At 44.2% G+C, this 13,565-nt stretch overlaps 1 protein-coding gene across 4 annotated transcripts in view; it reads right to left on the minus strand.

Moving 5' to 3' along the window:
• The window catches only part of spag9b (sperm associated antigen 9b), a 44,944-nt gene that overhangs the window by 7,633 nt on the left and 23,746 nt on the right, over positions 1-13,565 (minus strand). For 2 of the 4 annotated variants that reach the window (XM_060861755.1, XM_060861772.1), the window contains 9 exons: positions 10,326-10,397; positions 9,684-9,894; positions 9,252-9,345; positions 8,867-8,988; positions 2,833-2,890; positions 2,332-2,484; positions 2,106-2,157; positions 1,851-1,981; positions 16-72 (listed from right to left, as the gene is read on the minus strand). In XM_060861755.1, coding sequence (XP_060717738.1) covers positions 16-72; positions 1,851-1,981; positions 2,106-2,157; positions 2,332-2,484; positions 2,833-2,890; positions 8,867-8,988; positions 9,252-9,345; positions 9,684-9,894; positions 10,326-10,397 — 950 coding nt within the window. The remainder of the gene's footprint in view (positions 1-15; positions 73-1,850; positions 1,982-2,105; positions 2,158-2,331; positions 2,485-2,832; positions 2,891-8,866; positions 8,989-9,251; positions 9,346-9,683; positions 9,895-10,325; positions 10,398-13,565) is intronic. The other 2 variants (XM_060861763.1, XM_060861779.1) reach the window with 1 other exon arrangement.

A 13,565-nucleotide genomic window follows, 5' to 3' on the forward strand; every position in this document is an offset into this window, starting at 1 on the left:
ACTGGGAAAGCTTACAATTGCCAGATACTGGATTTTTTCTTCTCGTTCAGAGCTGGGTTCTCTCTTGAGGCCCTGTGGAAGGTGGAAACAAGATCAAATGTAAAAAAAATATATATATATATTCCATGATCTTCTAAAGGTAGTGTTTTAAAATCTACAGAAACACATCCGGCTCAGGGTTTAAATGCTTAAATAAACACACTGATACTGTACAGGATCGGCTTTGTACGTTTGTAAGGCTGTACTAGTGCTAAAAAAGTTGAGTGTAGCAATCTTAAAAAATTATGTAGGATTGGGATGAAAAACCCTGATAATAACAACAGGGAGTCCATATTTTAACTGAAAACTTATTTTATAAGTATTTATATATGCATTTACGACATTTGGCAGACGCCCTTATATCCAGAGCGACTTACATTTATCTCATTTATACAGCTGAGCAATTGAGGGTTAAGGGCCATGCTCAGGGGCCCAGGAGTGGCAGCTTGGTGGACCTAGGATTCAGTAACCCAACACCTTATCCACTGAGCTACTACATCCTCGTGTACGGCGTCCATGTGACACTAGACCATCGCGTCCATGTGTGTTCTACGTGTAAAGCACAATCTGAATCGGATGTCCGCATGCTCTAGCTTTTGAGCTTTTCCTTCACTGGAACTTAAATGTCCTGCACAGAGCCCTGACCTCAACCCCAGACCTTCTCTCTTAACATCAGTGTCTGATCTCACTCATGCACTTGTCTCTGAATTAGGGCTGGAGCTATCGATTATTTTAGTGATTTATTCCATCGATTAATCGAGTACTCGGATAAGAAGTACTTTTTATTAAAGAGGAGTACTGAATAAGCAAGAGAAAATAAGACGGGTCTCTTAAAATGAACAATTAATTTGTTTCAAGTTCCAGCACTTAAGTTCTTCAAGCCACTCTGTGTGTCTGTCTTCAAGGGGCATCATGGTCAGGTTGTGGGACAGTGTGTGTGTGCGTGTGTGTGTGTGTGTGTGAGAGAGAGAGAGAGAGAGAGAAAGACAGAGAGAGTGAGACTAAGATCATGTATGATGCTTAGGCCTTCACAAAACTTAGCTAATTTGGGGACATCATAACTAGCCACCATATTGATTGACAGTCTTAAATAGTCACTACATATAGCCACAATCAATCAGACATTTTTATGGGACTTGATTTCAACTAGTTATCATAATGATTTATTCTAAACGCGAACATTAACATGCGTCGCCTACGCACAGTGTACTTAGTGGATGCGAGGACTGAGTGTTTTTGGATGAGATGTTGAAGCATCAACTTGTACTGTTGTGGTGCACCAGTTAAACCTTACAGGAAACACTGTATGAAGTTTTAGTTTAAAATGATCACAAACTTTGGAAACTTTCTGCTGTTTTCTTTTGCCCGAATCTTCTCCTCGGCCCTTGCCACTTTCTCCCTGTTCCTCCGTTTTTCATTTTTGCGGCATCTGTGTTTACATCACATGTCCAGCGGGTTGTGTGTCAGTAATAGCGGTACGCAGGGTGCTCCGTGTGTAGTTACAGTAAATGGACTAAACAAATAATTTGCCTTGATGATAATTTGTATTGGAATTACTCGAGTTACTTAATGAATCCTTTCAGCTCTGGTCTGAACGAACACAAATCCCCACAGCCATGTTCAAAAACCTCATGGAAAGCCCTCCAGGAACTGTAGCAGTTAGCTTTCTACACCCCAAACCCCAAAAAAGAATGATGTTTAAAAAAAATACAGCCAGTAATCAGTGCATCTGCATTGGATGACTAATCCCGTAGCTCTATTAAAAAAAAAACAAAGAAAGAGCTCTGTGTCGGTACAAACTCATTGCTCACCGGATCATCTCTGTCCACCTAACAGCCTCTTGCAGCTCCATCAGTCTCTCCTTGTACTGGTTCCTCTCCATCAGGACTCGGGCCATCTCCACCCTTGTGAAACGCTTGCGCTGGGCTGTGGGAACGTCACTCTACAGCCAGAAAGCACAACGACTCTGACAGTTACATTACCAACAGCTCATCGTCAGCATACCTTCTAATATTATCTACTAATCCCCTGTGTAGATATTTAGTCAAGAATAATGTAACACTCACCTCATCTTCCTCTTTAGTCTTCTGTTTGGTCGCCTCTAACTCTGCCCGAACCCTGATAAAATGAACAGCCTTAACATCCTGTACAGCTTTATAGAAACGTTATCCTAGCTGATACACAGGTGAGGAGATGATCACGTGGCTAGTGCTAATGCGCACAAAGTAAAAAACAAATTCCAGTGCTGTGTATGAAAATGCTTTATTTCCTCTGTACTTTCACCACTCTCACTTTTTAATCTCCTCCTCCAGCTCTTTGTTCTTCTCCTCCAGTTTGTCTTTGGCCTTCCTAAGGACTCCCATCTCACCCTGCAGAACCTCGTTGTCGCAGGTCAGCTGATCGACACGACCGATCAGGTCATTTTTCGCCATGGTAAGAGCATTTCTGTGGGTGTACACACACACACACACACACACGCACGCACACACACACACACACACACACACACACACACACACACACACACACACACACACACACACACACACACACACACACACACACACACACACACACACACACACACACACACACACACGATACAGTAGAGAGAAACTCAAAGCTTTAGATCAGTTCTTCATCTGTTTGTTTTGAGCTGTTACGCCATGAATACACAGTAGATGGCAGCACACAACGGCAGAAACATCAGACTTCTGCTGCAACACCAAAAACACCAGTGTGTGAAGATCCACATGCAGAAAATCAGCTCTAATGGAAGTGACAGGATCTTACTTAGTCTCTAGGAGTTGGGCGTTTTCCTGGATAAGATGTTCTACCTCACGACCCATACCTGTACAGCAGAAATACATTAATTAATTTAGACAAACACTTTTGGTATTTCACTATATATTTAGAAAAAGGATTAGTATTGTATAGAATCTCATACATGACTAGCATTTTTCAAATTATATAATATATGACGCACACCGTGCGTCTCACATATACACACACACGCCTTCTCACTCACACACACAGGCCATCTCAATAACACACGCCGTCTCACATACACACACACGCCGTCTCACATATACACACACACGCCATCTCACATATACACACACACACGCCGTCTCACATATACACACACGCCGTCTCACATATACACACACACACGCCGTCTCACATATACACACACACACGCCGTCTCACATATATACACACACACGCCGTCTCACATATACACACACACGCCGTCTCACATATACACACACACGCCGTCTAACATGTACACACACACACGCCGTCTCACATACACACAAACACACGCCGTCTCACATATACACACAAACACACGCCGTCTCACATATACACACACACACCGTCTCACATATACACACACACGCCGTCTCACATATACACACACACACGCCGTCTCACATATACACACACACACGCCGTCTCACATATACACACACGCCGTCTCACATATACACACACACACGCCGTCTCACATACACACACGCCGTCTCACACACACACACACACGCCGTCTCACACGCATACACACACGAATACACACACGCCGTCTCACACGCATACACACACGCCGTCTCACACGCATACACACACGCCGTCTCACATATACACACACACGCCGTCTCACATATACACACACACGCCGTCTCACATATACACACACACACGCCGTCTCACATATACACACACACACGCCGTCTCACATATACACACACACACGCCGTCTCACATATACACACAAACACACGCCGTCTCACATATACACACACACGCCTTCTCACTCACACACACAGGCCATCTCAATAACACACGCCGTCTCACATACACACACACGCCGTCTCACATATACACACACACGCCGTCTCACATATACACACACACACACGCCGTCTCACATATACACACACGCCGTCTCACATATACACACACACACGCCGTCTCACATATACACACACACACGCCGTCTCACATATACACACACACACGCCGTCTCACATATACACACACACGCCGTCTCACATATACACACACACGCCGTCTCACATATACACACACACACGCCGTCTCACATACACACACACACACGCCGTCTCACATATACACACACACACACGCCGTCTCACATATACACACACACACCGTCTCACATATACACACACACGCCGTCTCACATATACACACACACACGCCGTCTCACATATACACACACACACGCCGTCTCACATATACACACACGCCGTCTCACATATACACACACACACGCCGTCTCACATACACACACGCCGTCTCACACACACACGCATACACACACGCCGTCTCACACGCATACACACACGAATACACACACGCCGTCTCACACGCATACACACACGCCGTCTCACACGCATACACACACGCCGTCTCACATATACACACACACACGCCGTCTCACATATACACACACACACGCCGTCTCACATATACACACACACACGCCGTCTCACATATACACATACACACACACCGTCTCACATACACACACACACACGCCGTCTCACATATACACACACACGCCGTCTCACATATACACACACACACGGCGTCTCACATATACACATACACACACGCCGTCTCACATATACACATACACACACGCCGTCTCACATATACACACACGCCGTCTCACATATACACACACACACGCCGTCTCACATACACACACGCCGTCTCACACATACACACGCGCCGTCTCACACACACACACACGCATACACACACGCCGTCTCACATATACACACACACACGCCGTCTCACATGTACACATACACACACGCCGTCTCACATATACACATACACACACGCCGTCTCACATATACACACACGCCGTCTCACATATACACACACACACGCCGTCTCACATACACACACGCCGTCTCACACATACACACGCGCCGTCTCACACACACACACACGCATACACACACGCCGTCTCACACGCATACACACACGAATACACACACGCCGTCTCACACGCCGTCTCACACGCATACACACACGCCGTCTCACATATACACACACACACGCCGTCTCACATATACACACACACACGCCGTCTCACATACACACACACACACGCCGTCTCACATATACACACACACACGCCGTCTCACATACACACACCGTCTCACATATACACACACACACGCCGTCTCACATATACACACACACACGCCGTCTCACATATACACACACACACGCCGTCTCACATATACACACACACACGCCGTCTCACATATACACTAGGGCTGAAACGATTAGTCGACATTGTCGACAACGTCGACAATAAAAAATTGTCGACAAATATCTTTGTTGTCGAGTAGTCGTTTGTTCTCACGTGTCCTAATGTAAGGGCCTGCAGTATCGCGATTTGACCGCTACGGCGCTGTAGCGCTAGAGTGTAATGCAGCCCTAACAAATGCGGTAGAAGAGAACTTTTAAAAGAAGCGCAAATTATGACGGAGTGCAAGCGAATGCGAACCAGCAAGGTGTGGGAAAGTTTTACAAAACTTCCAACCAAAAATGCAGTTGTGTGCAATACATGCAAGGCAGAACTTGCGTTGTGAACTCTGCTGCAGGAAACATTTGCTCACAAAAAAGAGCAAGCTTGTCACGTGAACATGTTGATATGTTGACCTTTCTTCATTTTAATTCAGCACTTATTTGAAAATCCAAAAAAGGCCAGTGCAGAAAGGACACTGTTACATACTGCTTTTCATTAAACTGAACACTTGTTTTACAAATGAAGCTCTTAATACTGCTGCCAAGAGATGTTTACATTCAAACATACATATATATATATATATTTTTTTTTTTTTTGTCTGTAATGCAGCCGATTCATTTGTGTAAAAATATTTTTTTTTTAATTAAAAGATTGAAACTAATTGAAGATTTAACTAATTGAAAAAGCTGAATAATCGTTCAAAACTTACTGATTAGTCGTCAATGACATTGACAATAATCGATGATTAGTCGATTAATCGTTCTAATAATCGTTAGATTAGTCGATTATTTTGATAATCGACTAATCTAACGATTATTAGAACGATTAATCGACTAATCATCGATTATTGTGTGTGTGTGCGTCTGCGTGTGTGTGTGCGTCTCACACGCACACACACACGCCGTCTCACACGCACGCACACGCCGTCTCACACGCACGCACACGCCGTCTCACACGCACGCACACGCCGTCTCACACGCACGCACACGCCGTCTCACATATACACATACACACACGCTGTCTCACATACACACACACGCCGTCTCACATATACACACACGCCGTCTCACATATACACACACACACGCCGTCTCACACATACACACACGCCGTCTCACACACACACACACGCATACACACACGCCGTCTCACACGCATACACACACGAATACACACACGCCGTCTCACACGCATACACACACGCCGTCTCACATATACACACACACACGCCGTCTCACATATACACACACACACGCCGTCTCACATACACACACGCCGTCTCACACATACACACACGCCGTCTCACACATACACACACGCCGTCTCACACACACACACACGCATACACACACGCCATCTCACACGCATTCACACACGAATACACACACGCCGTCTCACATGCCGTCTCACACGCATACACACACGCCGTCTCACATATACACACACACACGCCGTCTCACATATACACACACACACGCCGTCTCACATATACACACACACACGCCGTCTCACATATACACACACACACGCCGTCTCACATATACACACACACACGCCGTCTCACATATACACACACACACGCCGTCTCACATACACAGGCGCCGTCTCACACACAGGCGCCGTCTCACACACAGGCGCCGTCTCACACACACAGGCGCCGTCTCACACACACAGGCGCCGTCTCACACACACAGGCGCCGTCTCACACACACAGGCGCCGTCTCACACACACAGGCGCCGTCTCACACACACAGGCGCCGTCTCACACACACAGGCGCCGTCTCACACACACAGGCGCCGTCTCACACACACAGGCGCCGTCTCACACACACGCGCCGTCTCACACACACACGCGCCGTCTCACACACACACGCGCCGTCTCACACACACACACGCGCCGTCTCACACACACACGCGCCGTCTCACACACACACGCGCCGTCTCACACACACACGCGCCGTCTCACACACACGCGCCGCCTCTCACACACACGCACACGCCTCTCACACACACACGCACACGCCTCTCACACATACACAACACCATTTCACACACACAATGCCGTCTCACACACACCTCTCACATACACACACACGCCATCTCACTCATACATGCCGTCTCACACACACAAGAACATATTTACACACACACAAGGACATATTTACACACACACACGAACATATTTACACACATACACACACACGAACATATTTACACACACACACAACATATTTACACACACACCACAACATATTTACACACAGACACACACACACACACACACACACCACAACATATTTACACACACACACACCACAACATATTTACACACACACCACAACATATTTACACACACACCACAACATATTTACACACACACACAACATATTTACACACACACACACACACACACACACACACACCACAACATATTTACACACACACACACCACAACATATTTACACACACACACAACATATTTACATGCACACACACAACAATATTACACGCACACACACAACAATATTACACGCACACACACAACAACATATTTACACGCACACACACACCACAACATATTTACACACACACACACACAACAACATATTTACACACACACACACACACACACACACACCACAACATATTTACACACACCACAACATATTTACACACACACACACACAACAACATATTTACAAACACACACACACAACATATTTACACACACACACACCACAACATATTTACACACACACACACACACACACACACACACCACAACATATTTACACACACACACACAACATATTTACACGCACACACACAACAATATTATACGCACACACACAACAACATATTTATACGCACACAGACACCACAACATATTTACACACACGCACAACAACATATTTGCACGCACACACACACACCACAACATATTTACACACACACACACACAACAACATATTTACACACACACACACACACACACACACACACACAAATTAATAAAATGTAACTTATAGGAGAAGAATGCTAATTATAGTTAAAGGTTGAGAGAAAACTGAAACCTTCAGCATGAATGTAAATTACGCTCCAACCAGTGAATTAAAAACTAATTTCAAATAGAATTAAGATTTATCATGTAAAGTCAGGCAGTAATATGAAGTAGAAAATGACAAAGTGTATGGCAGTAACACATTCATACTGAAGTATTCATCATGATTATGTTTAGTGAGGAATAAAGTAAAGACTGAGGCACAAAGCAGAACTTGTCATCAGTAAACAAGCAATGTTTCTCTGGAAACACAATCCTCACATATCAGTAATGTAGTGAAAGACTTCATTTAGGTTCATTAAAAAAATGAAAATCCCAAAAAAGAGAGATTCGAAAGATAAAGTGTAATGTAAACGTTTCTTCAGATTCTTCTTATTCCATGCTTGTGTATCTAGCGGTGAGTAAAGTTTTGGTTCTACACATATTTCCCACCAGACATGTATGGTGCACGGTCAATAAGAACTAGCTACCCAGCAGATCAGCGCCCTCGTCAACATCTCCGATGAGGTCTGTGCCTGCTGATGAGAGCTCCTCAAACAGGGAATCGGTGTTGCGTTCAAAAGCTATGTTCTCCATCCCCTTAGTAGGAGTGCTGAGGAAGAAGGCAGAAAACACACACAAAGGAAAATAAAGATGAAAATAATGAAGCTGAATCGCTTTACACACTTTAAATTCTGAGAAAAGTCGTATGGATAATGCTACTACAGAGGAGGAGAGACAGAGCGCAAGTTTAAAATTCCTTGCTCTTCATCTGTGCTTCAGTAGTGACATCACAGTACTGATTAAAAAAAAAAAAAAAAAAAAAAAAAAAAAAAGGTACTGTGTGCTAAAGTGACTGAATCGATAAGAACGTACCTGGAGCCTTTGCAGCCGCTCAGGTCCATGTCAAGTTCCGGGGTGGACTCAATAATCGCCTGCACCTCTGATTTCTCAGTGTTCTCCATGACATCTATTCAAAGGCACAAAATAGCTTGTAATGAATCTGCTTTAGAATAGAATAGAAGCCTTTATTTTGTCACTTCTACATCACAGCACAGTGAAATTCTTTCTTCACATATCTTTGGAGATTGGGGTCAGAGCACAGGGGCAGCTATGATATAGCACCCTGGAGCAGAGAAGGTTAAGGGCCTTGCTCAAGGGCCCAACAATGGTAGTGCTGTGGCATAAACCCTGATCCTCCAATCAACAACCCAAAACATTAACCACTTGAGCCTCCACTGCTCCAAGAATAAAGATCCAATGATAAAGGTGTACAGAGATGGCTGTAATAAGAACAACATGGCTCACCTTTAGGAAGCACCTCTGTAGCTACAGCTTCCTGTATTTTAATGTTCTTCCTGCTGTCCGGCTTCATGCTGCTGGAGTTCAGGTTTCTGTTCAGTCCCTCCGACGCTTTAGTCTGGGACACTTCTACAGATGCCGACGCAGCGGCCGAAGACGCCGTGGACGTCGGAGTGGCCGACTTGGAGCCTCTATGATTGGCGTCTGCGAGTTCATCCTGAAAGGATGTAGGAGACCGAGTAAATTAACATTCAGGTGTTTAATGTGTCTGGATTCCAAACTCTGGCCTGTGATCAACCTGTGAAATAATATATCTTAAACACAGTCCCGGCAACGTAATCACAAATAATGTCATGTTCATCAGCATCATGCATGAAACTGTTCATAACCAACACAAGCGGAGATATGCAAAGCAGAATGACACAAAGACTAACATGATAATAATAATTAATATTATAATAACTACATAAACCAAACCAAACAGGAAACGGAAAATCACGTGCATCTACACAGATGCTGAACGCACACTTTCCTTTATACTGGTACTATAGATTCCCGATCATTATTTACATTACAGTCGTTAACTCACACGCACAAGTCCATGCATGCTGGAGCTACCGTGAGGCTCACGATGCAACAGACAGCTACCTTAGTGAGATCGGTCCAGGGGAAATCCAAAGTCATGTAGGATCTCTTATTCTTGCTTTCAGCTGCTTTTAGCTATTCAGAAAGAGAAAGAGGAGCGTTCACATGTATCCGCTGGTCTGATCGGGTACGTTGAGCTAAAATGCTAATTTCTTTTCAGGCTCTTTTAGTTCCACTCAGTCTTGGGAGTTGATGTTAACGCTGTAGAACATGAATAAATAACTGTTGTATTCTCTTTCTCCGCTTGGTCCTGTTGATTTTAGTTTTTCAAATATAGCATTCTTGCTGCAGAAATCATGCTCTTTAGTCTTTTTCATCAGCTGCTTTAGTCGATCATGGCTTTTAATCGCATCGAACATTGTATTTTTGTATTTTGGCTAATTCAAATTTTAAGTTATTTCCTTATTCCAACATAATGGTATCCAGTAAAACAAAAAAAGACCACAAATCATATTGTCTTTGACTTTTCATTCTCTTAAACTACGTTATTGCAGTGTTCTCACCTGCCTACATGAACCACATTACGGGGAAAACAAACCAGATTCAGAATAAACACTGCATACGTGAAAGCACCCTCAAAGACGTAGCAGAGTAGAAATTATTTTCAGCTGACTTTTATATACACTCACCGGCCACTTTATTAGGTACACCTGTCCCACTGCTCGTTAACGCAAATTTCTAATCAGCCAATCACATGGCATCAACTCAATGCATTTAGGCATGTAGACATGGTCAAGACAATCTGCTGCAGTTCAAACCCAGCATCAGAATGGGGAAGAAAGGTGATTTAAGTGACTTTGAACGTGGCATGGTTGTTGGTGCCAGACGGGCTGGTCTGAGTATTTCAGAAACTGCTGATCTACTGGGATTTTCAAGCACAACCATCTGTGGGGTTTACAGAGAATGGTCCGAAAAAGAGAAAATATCCAGTGAGCGGCAGTTTTGTGGGCGCAAATGCCTTGTTGATGCCAGAGGTCAGAGGAGAATGGCCAGACTGGTTCGAGCTGATAGAAAGGCAACAGTAACTCAAAATAACCACTCGTTACAACCGAGGTATGCAGAAGAGCATCTCTGAACGCACAACACGTCGAACCTTGAGGCAGATGGGCTACAGCAGCAGAAGACCACACCGGTACTAGTAAGGTATACCTAATAAAGTGGCCGGTGAGTGTATATTTACTCTATATAATATATTCTCCTACTTTCGGCTTTTCCCATTAGGGGTCGCCACAGCGAATCATTTGTTTCCACCTAAGTCTATCCTCGGCATCCTCTTCTCTCGCACCAGTTAACTTCATGTCCTCATTTAACACATCCATATATCTCCTCTTTGGCCTTCCTCTTGGCCTCTTACCTGGCAGCTCCATCTCCAACATCTGTCTATATAACAATCTCCCTCCTCTGTACATGTCCAAACCATCTTAATCTAGTCTCTCTGTCCTTGTCCCCAAAACAGCCACCCTGAGCTGTCCCTCTGATGTGCTCGTTCCTAATCCTGTCCATCCTCGTCACTCCTGAGAAAAACCTCAACATCCTCATCTCTGCTACCTCCCTCTCTGCCGCATGTCTTTTCCTCACTGCTACAGTCACTAACCCATACAGCAGAGCTGCCCTCACTACTGTCTTCTACACCTTTCCTTTGATTCTTGCTGACACCATTCTGTCAAACAACACTCATGACACTTTTCTCCACCCACTCCAACCCACCTGTACTCGTCTCTTCACCTCTATATAATATATATAATTCCATATATATTCTAGTTGGTTTATGAGTTGAAAAAGAGGAATGCCTTGTCTTTGAGCAGCTGTGGCAAAAAATGTTTTATTAATATTGTCTTTCCGAGCAAAAATCTACTTTATCTGTGTGCTGTTTAAAGAACTTTCATTACATCAATAAATTTATTTGTCAGGCAGAAGACGCAGCAGCCTGAATGCTCAAGTGTCTTCCTTTCTCCTCCCACTTTTCCTTTCCAAGACTCGCACACATAAAAGAGATGCCTGATGGGAGGTCACCGCCTGTTTACAACATGCAACGGTACCCTTTCTTGTTGCCATGACAGCGCCTGGCCACCTTTTTAAGCCTGGCACGGAGGCAAGATTGGTAATATTATATTGTGGCCTACTTTCCGTCCTCCATACTGCATGTGTGGGAGAGACAAACAGACCGCCTTGTGTGATAGACGGTAAATCTGCGAGAAACGCCGAGTCATGGAGGTCACAAAGGACAGCCTGTGTCTTCTTAGCAGGAGGAGTAACAACATCAGTGCTCCTTTGTGTTAGAGAATCTATGGTGGGGATTAAAGCCACTGAGAAATTGGCTCGGGAGAATTTCCAGTGATCGATACATCTCAGAACACAGATCGTCTGATGCTGCTGCATTTCGCATACATATATAGGAAAAGATACAACAACTCAGGTCAAAATATAACAAAGAAAAATTAGGCATGGTTTTAAAACACTTAACTGATCCCTCTGTAATATCTATTTCACAAATGGGATGCAGTGAGGAAACGAAGTCTTGTGGCAAGCATTTGACCTGATCCATACTTCAGCTTGGTGGACTTGGGATTTGAACTCACAACCTTCTGAGCATTAGGCAATCATGGGAATATAGGCAACATGACAATGCCCCTGTGCTCCATGAATGTTCTGACTTGGACTCAACCACTTCAGCATAAACTGACGTGATGCGAAATGAAGCCCAGGCCTCCTCTCCTAAAATCAGTGTCTGATCTCACTACCGTAGCTGATTGAACACATGCCCACAGTCACAATCCAAAATCTTGTGGAAAGCCTTTCCAGAAGATTGAAGGGTATTAGAAGTGCTGAGAGTATTTGGGACAATCAAAAAGCATATATTTGTATGTTTGTATTTGTATGTTATATTTGTATTTGTATATTTGATAGTCAGGTATCCAGAAACCTTCAATCATACAGTGTATCTCTCTCTGCTTTCAAACTCTATACACCAGTTTCTGATCTGCTCTCAAAGGTTCCTTGGGTTTTCTCTTTATACCTCAAAGTTCATAGCTATTACAAATAAACCCCAGATCTGGACACCACGTAAAATAAACACATTAAGTCATAAGTCATCAATTACCCTGAGGACATTTCCAATGTCCAACACTTCCTGTGAGTGAAGCTCTGTTGGGAGAGAGACGCCAGTCATATTTTCTCGTCTCACCTGAATGGTTCTGGACGCGTATAGAATGGGTGAGTGTGTGACTGTTTGTCACACTCACA

The sequence above is a fragment of the Tachysurus vachellii genome, chromosome 2 (assembly GCF_030014155.1).
Source record: "Tachysurus vachellii isolate PV-2020 chromosome 2, HZAU_Pvac_v1, whole genome shotgun sequence".
Lineage (NCBI taxonomy): Eukaryota > Metazoa > Chordata > Actinopteri > Siluriformes > Bagridae > Tachysurus > Tachysurus vachellii.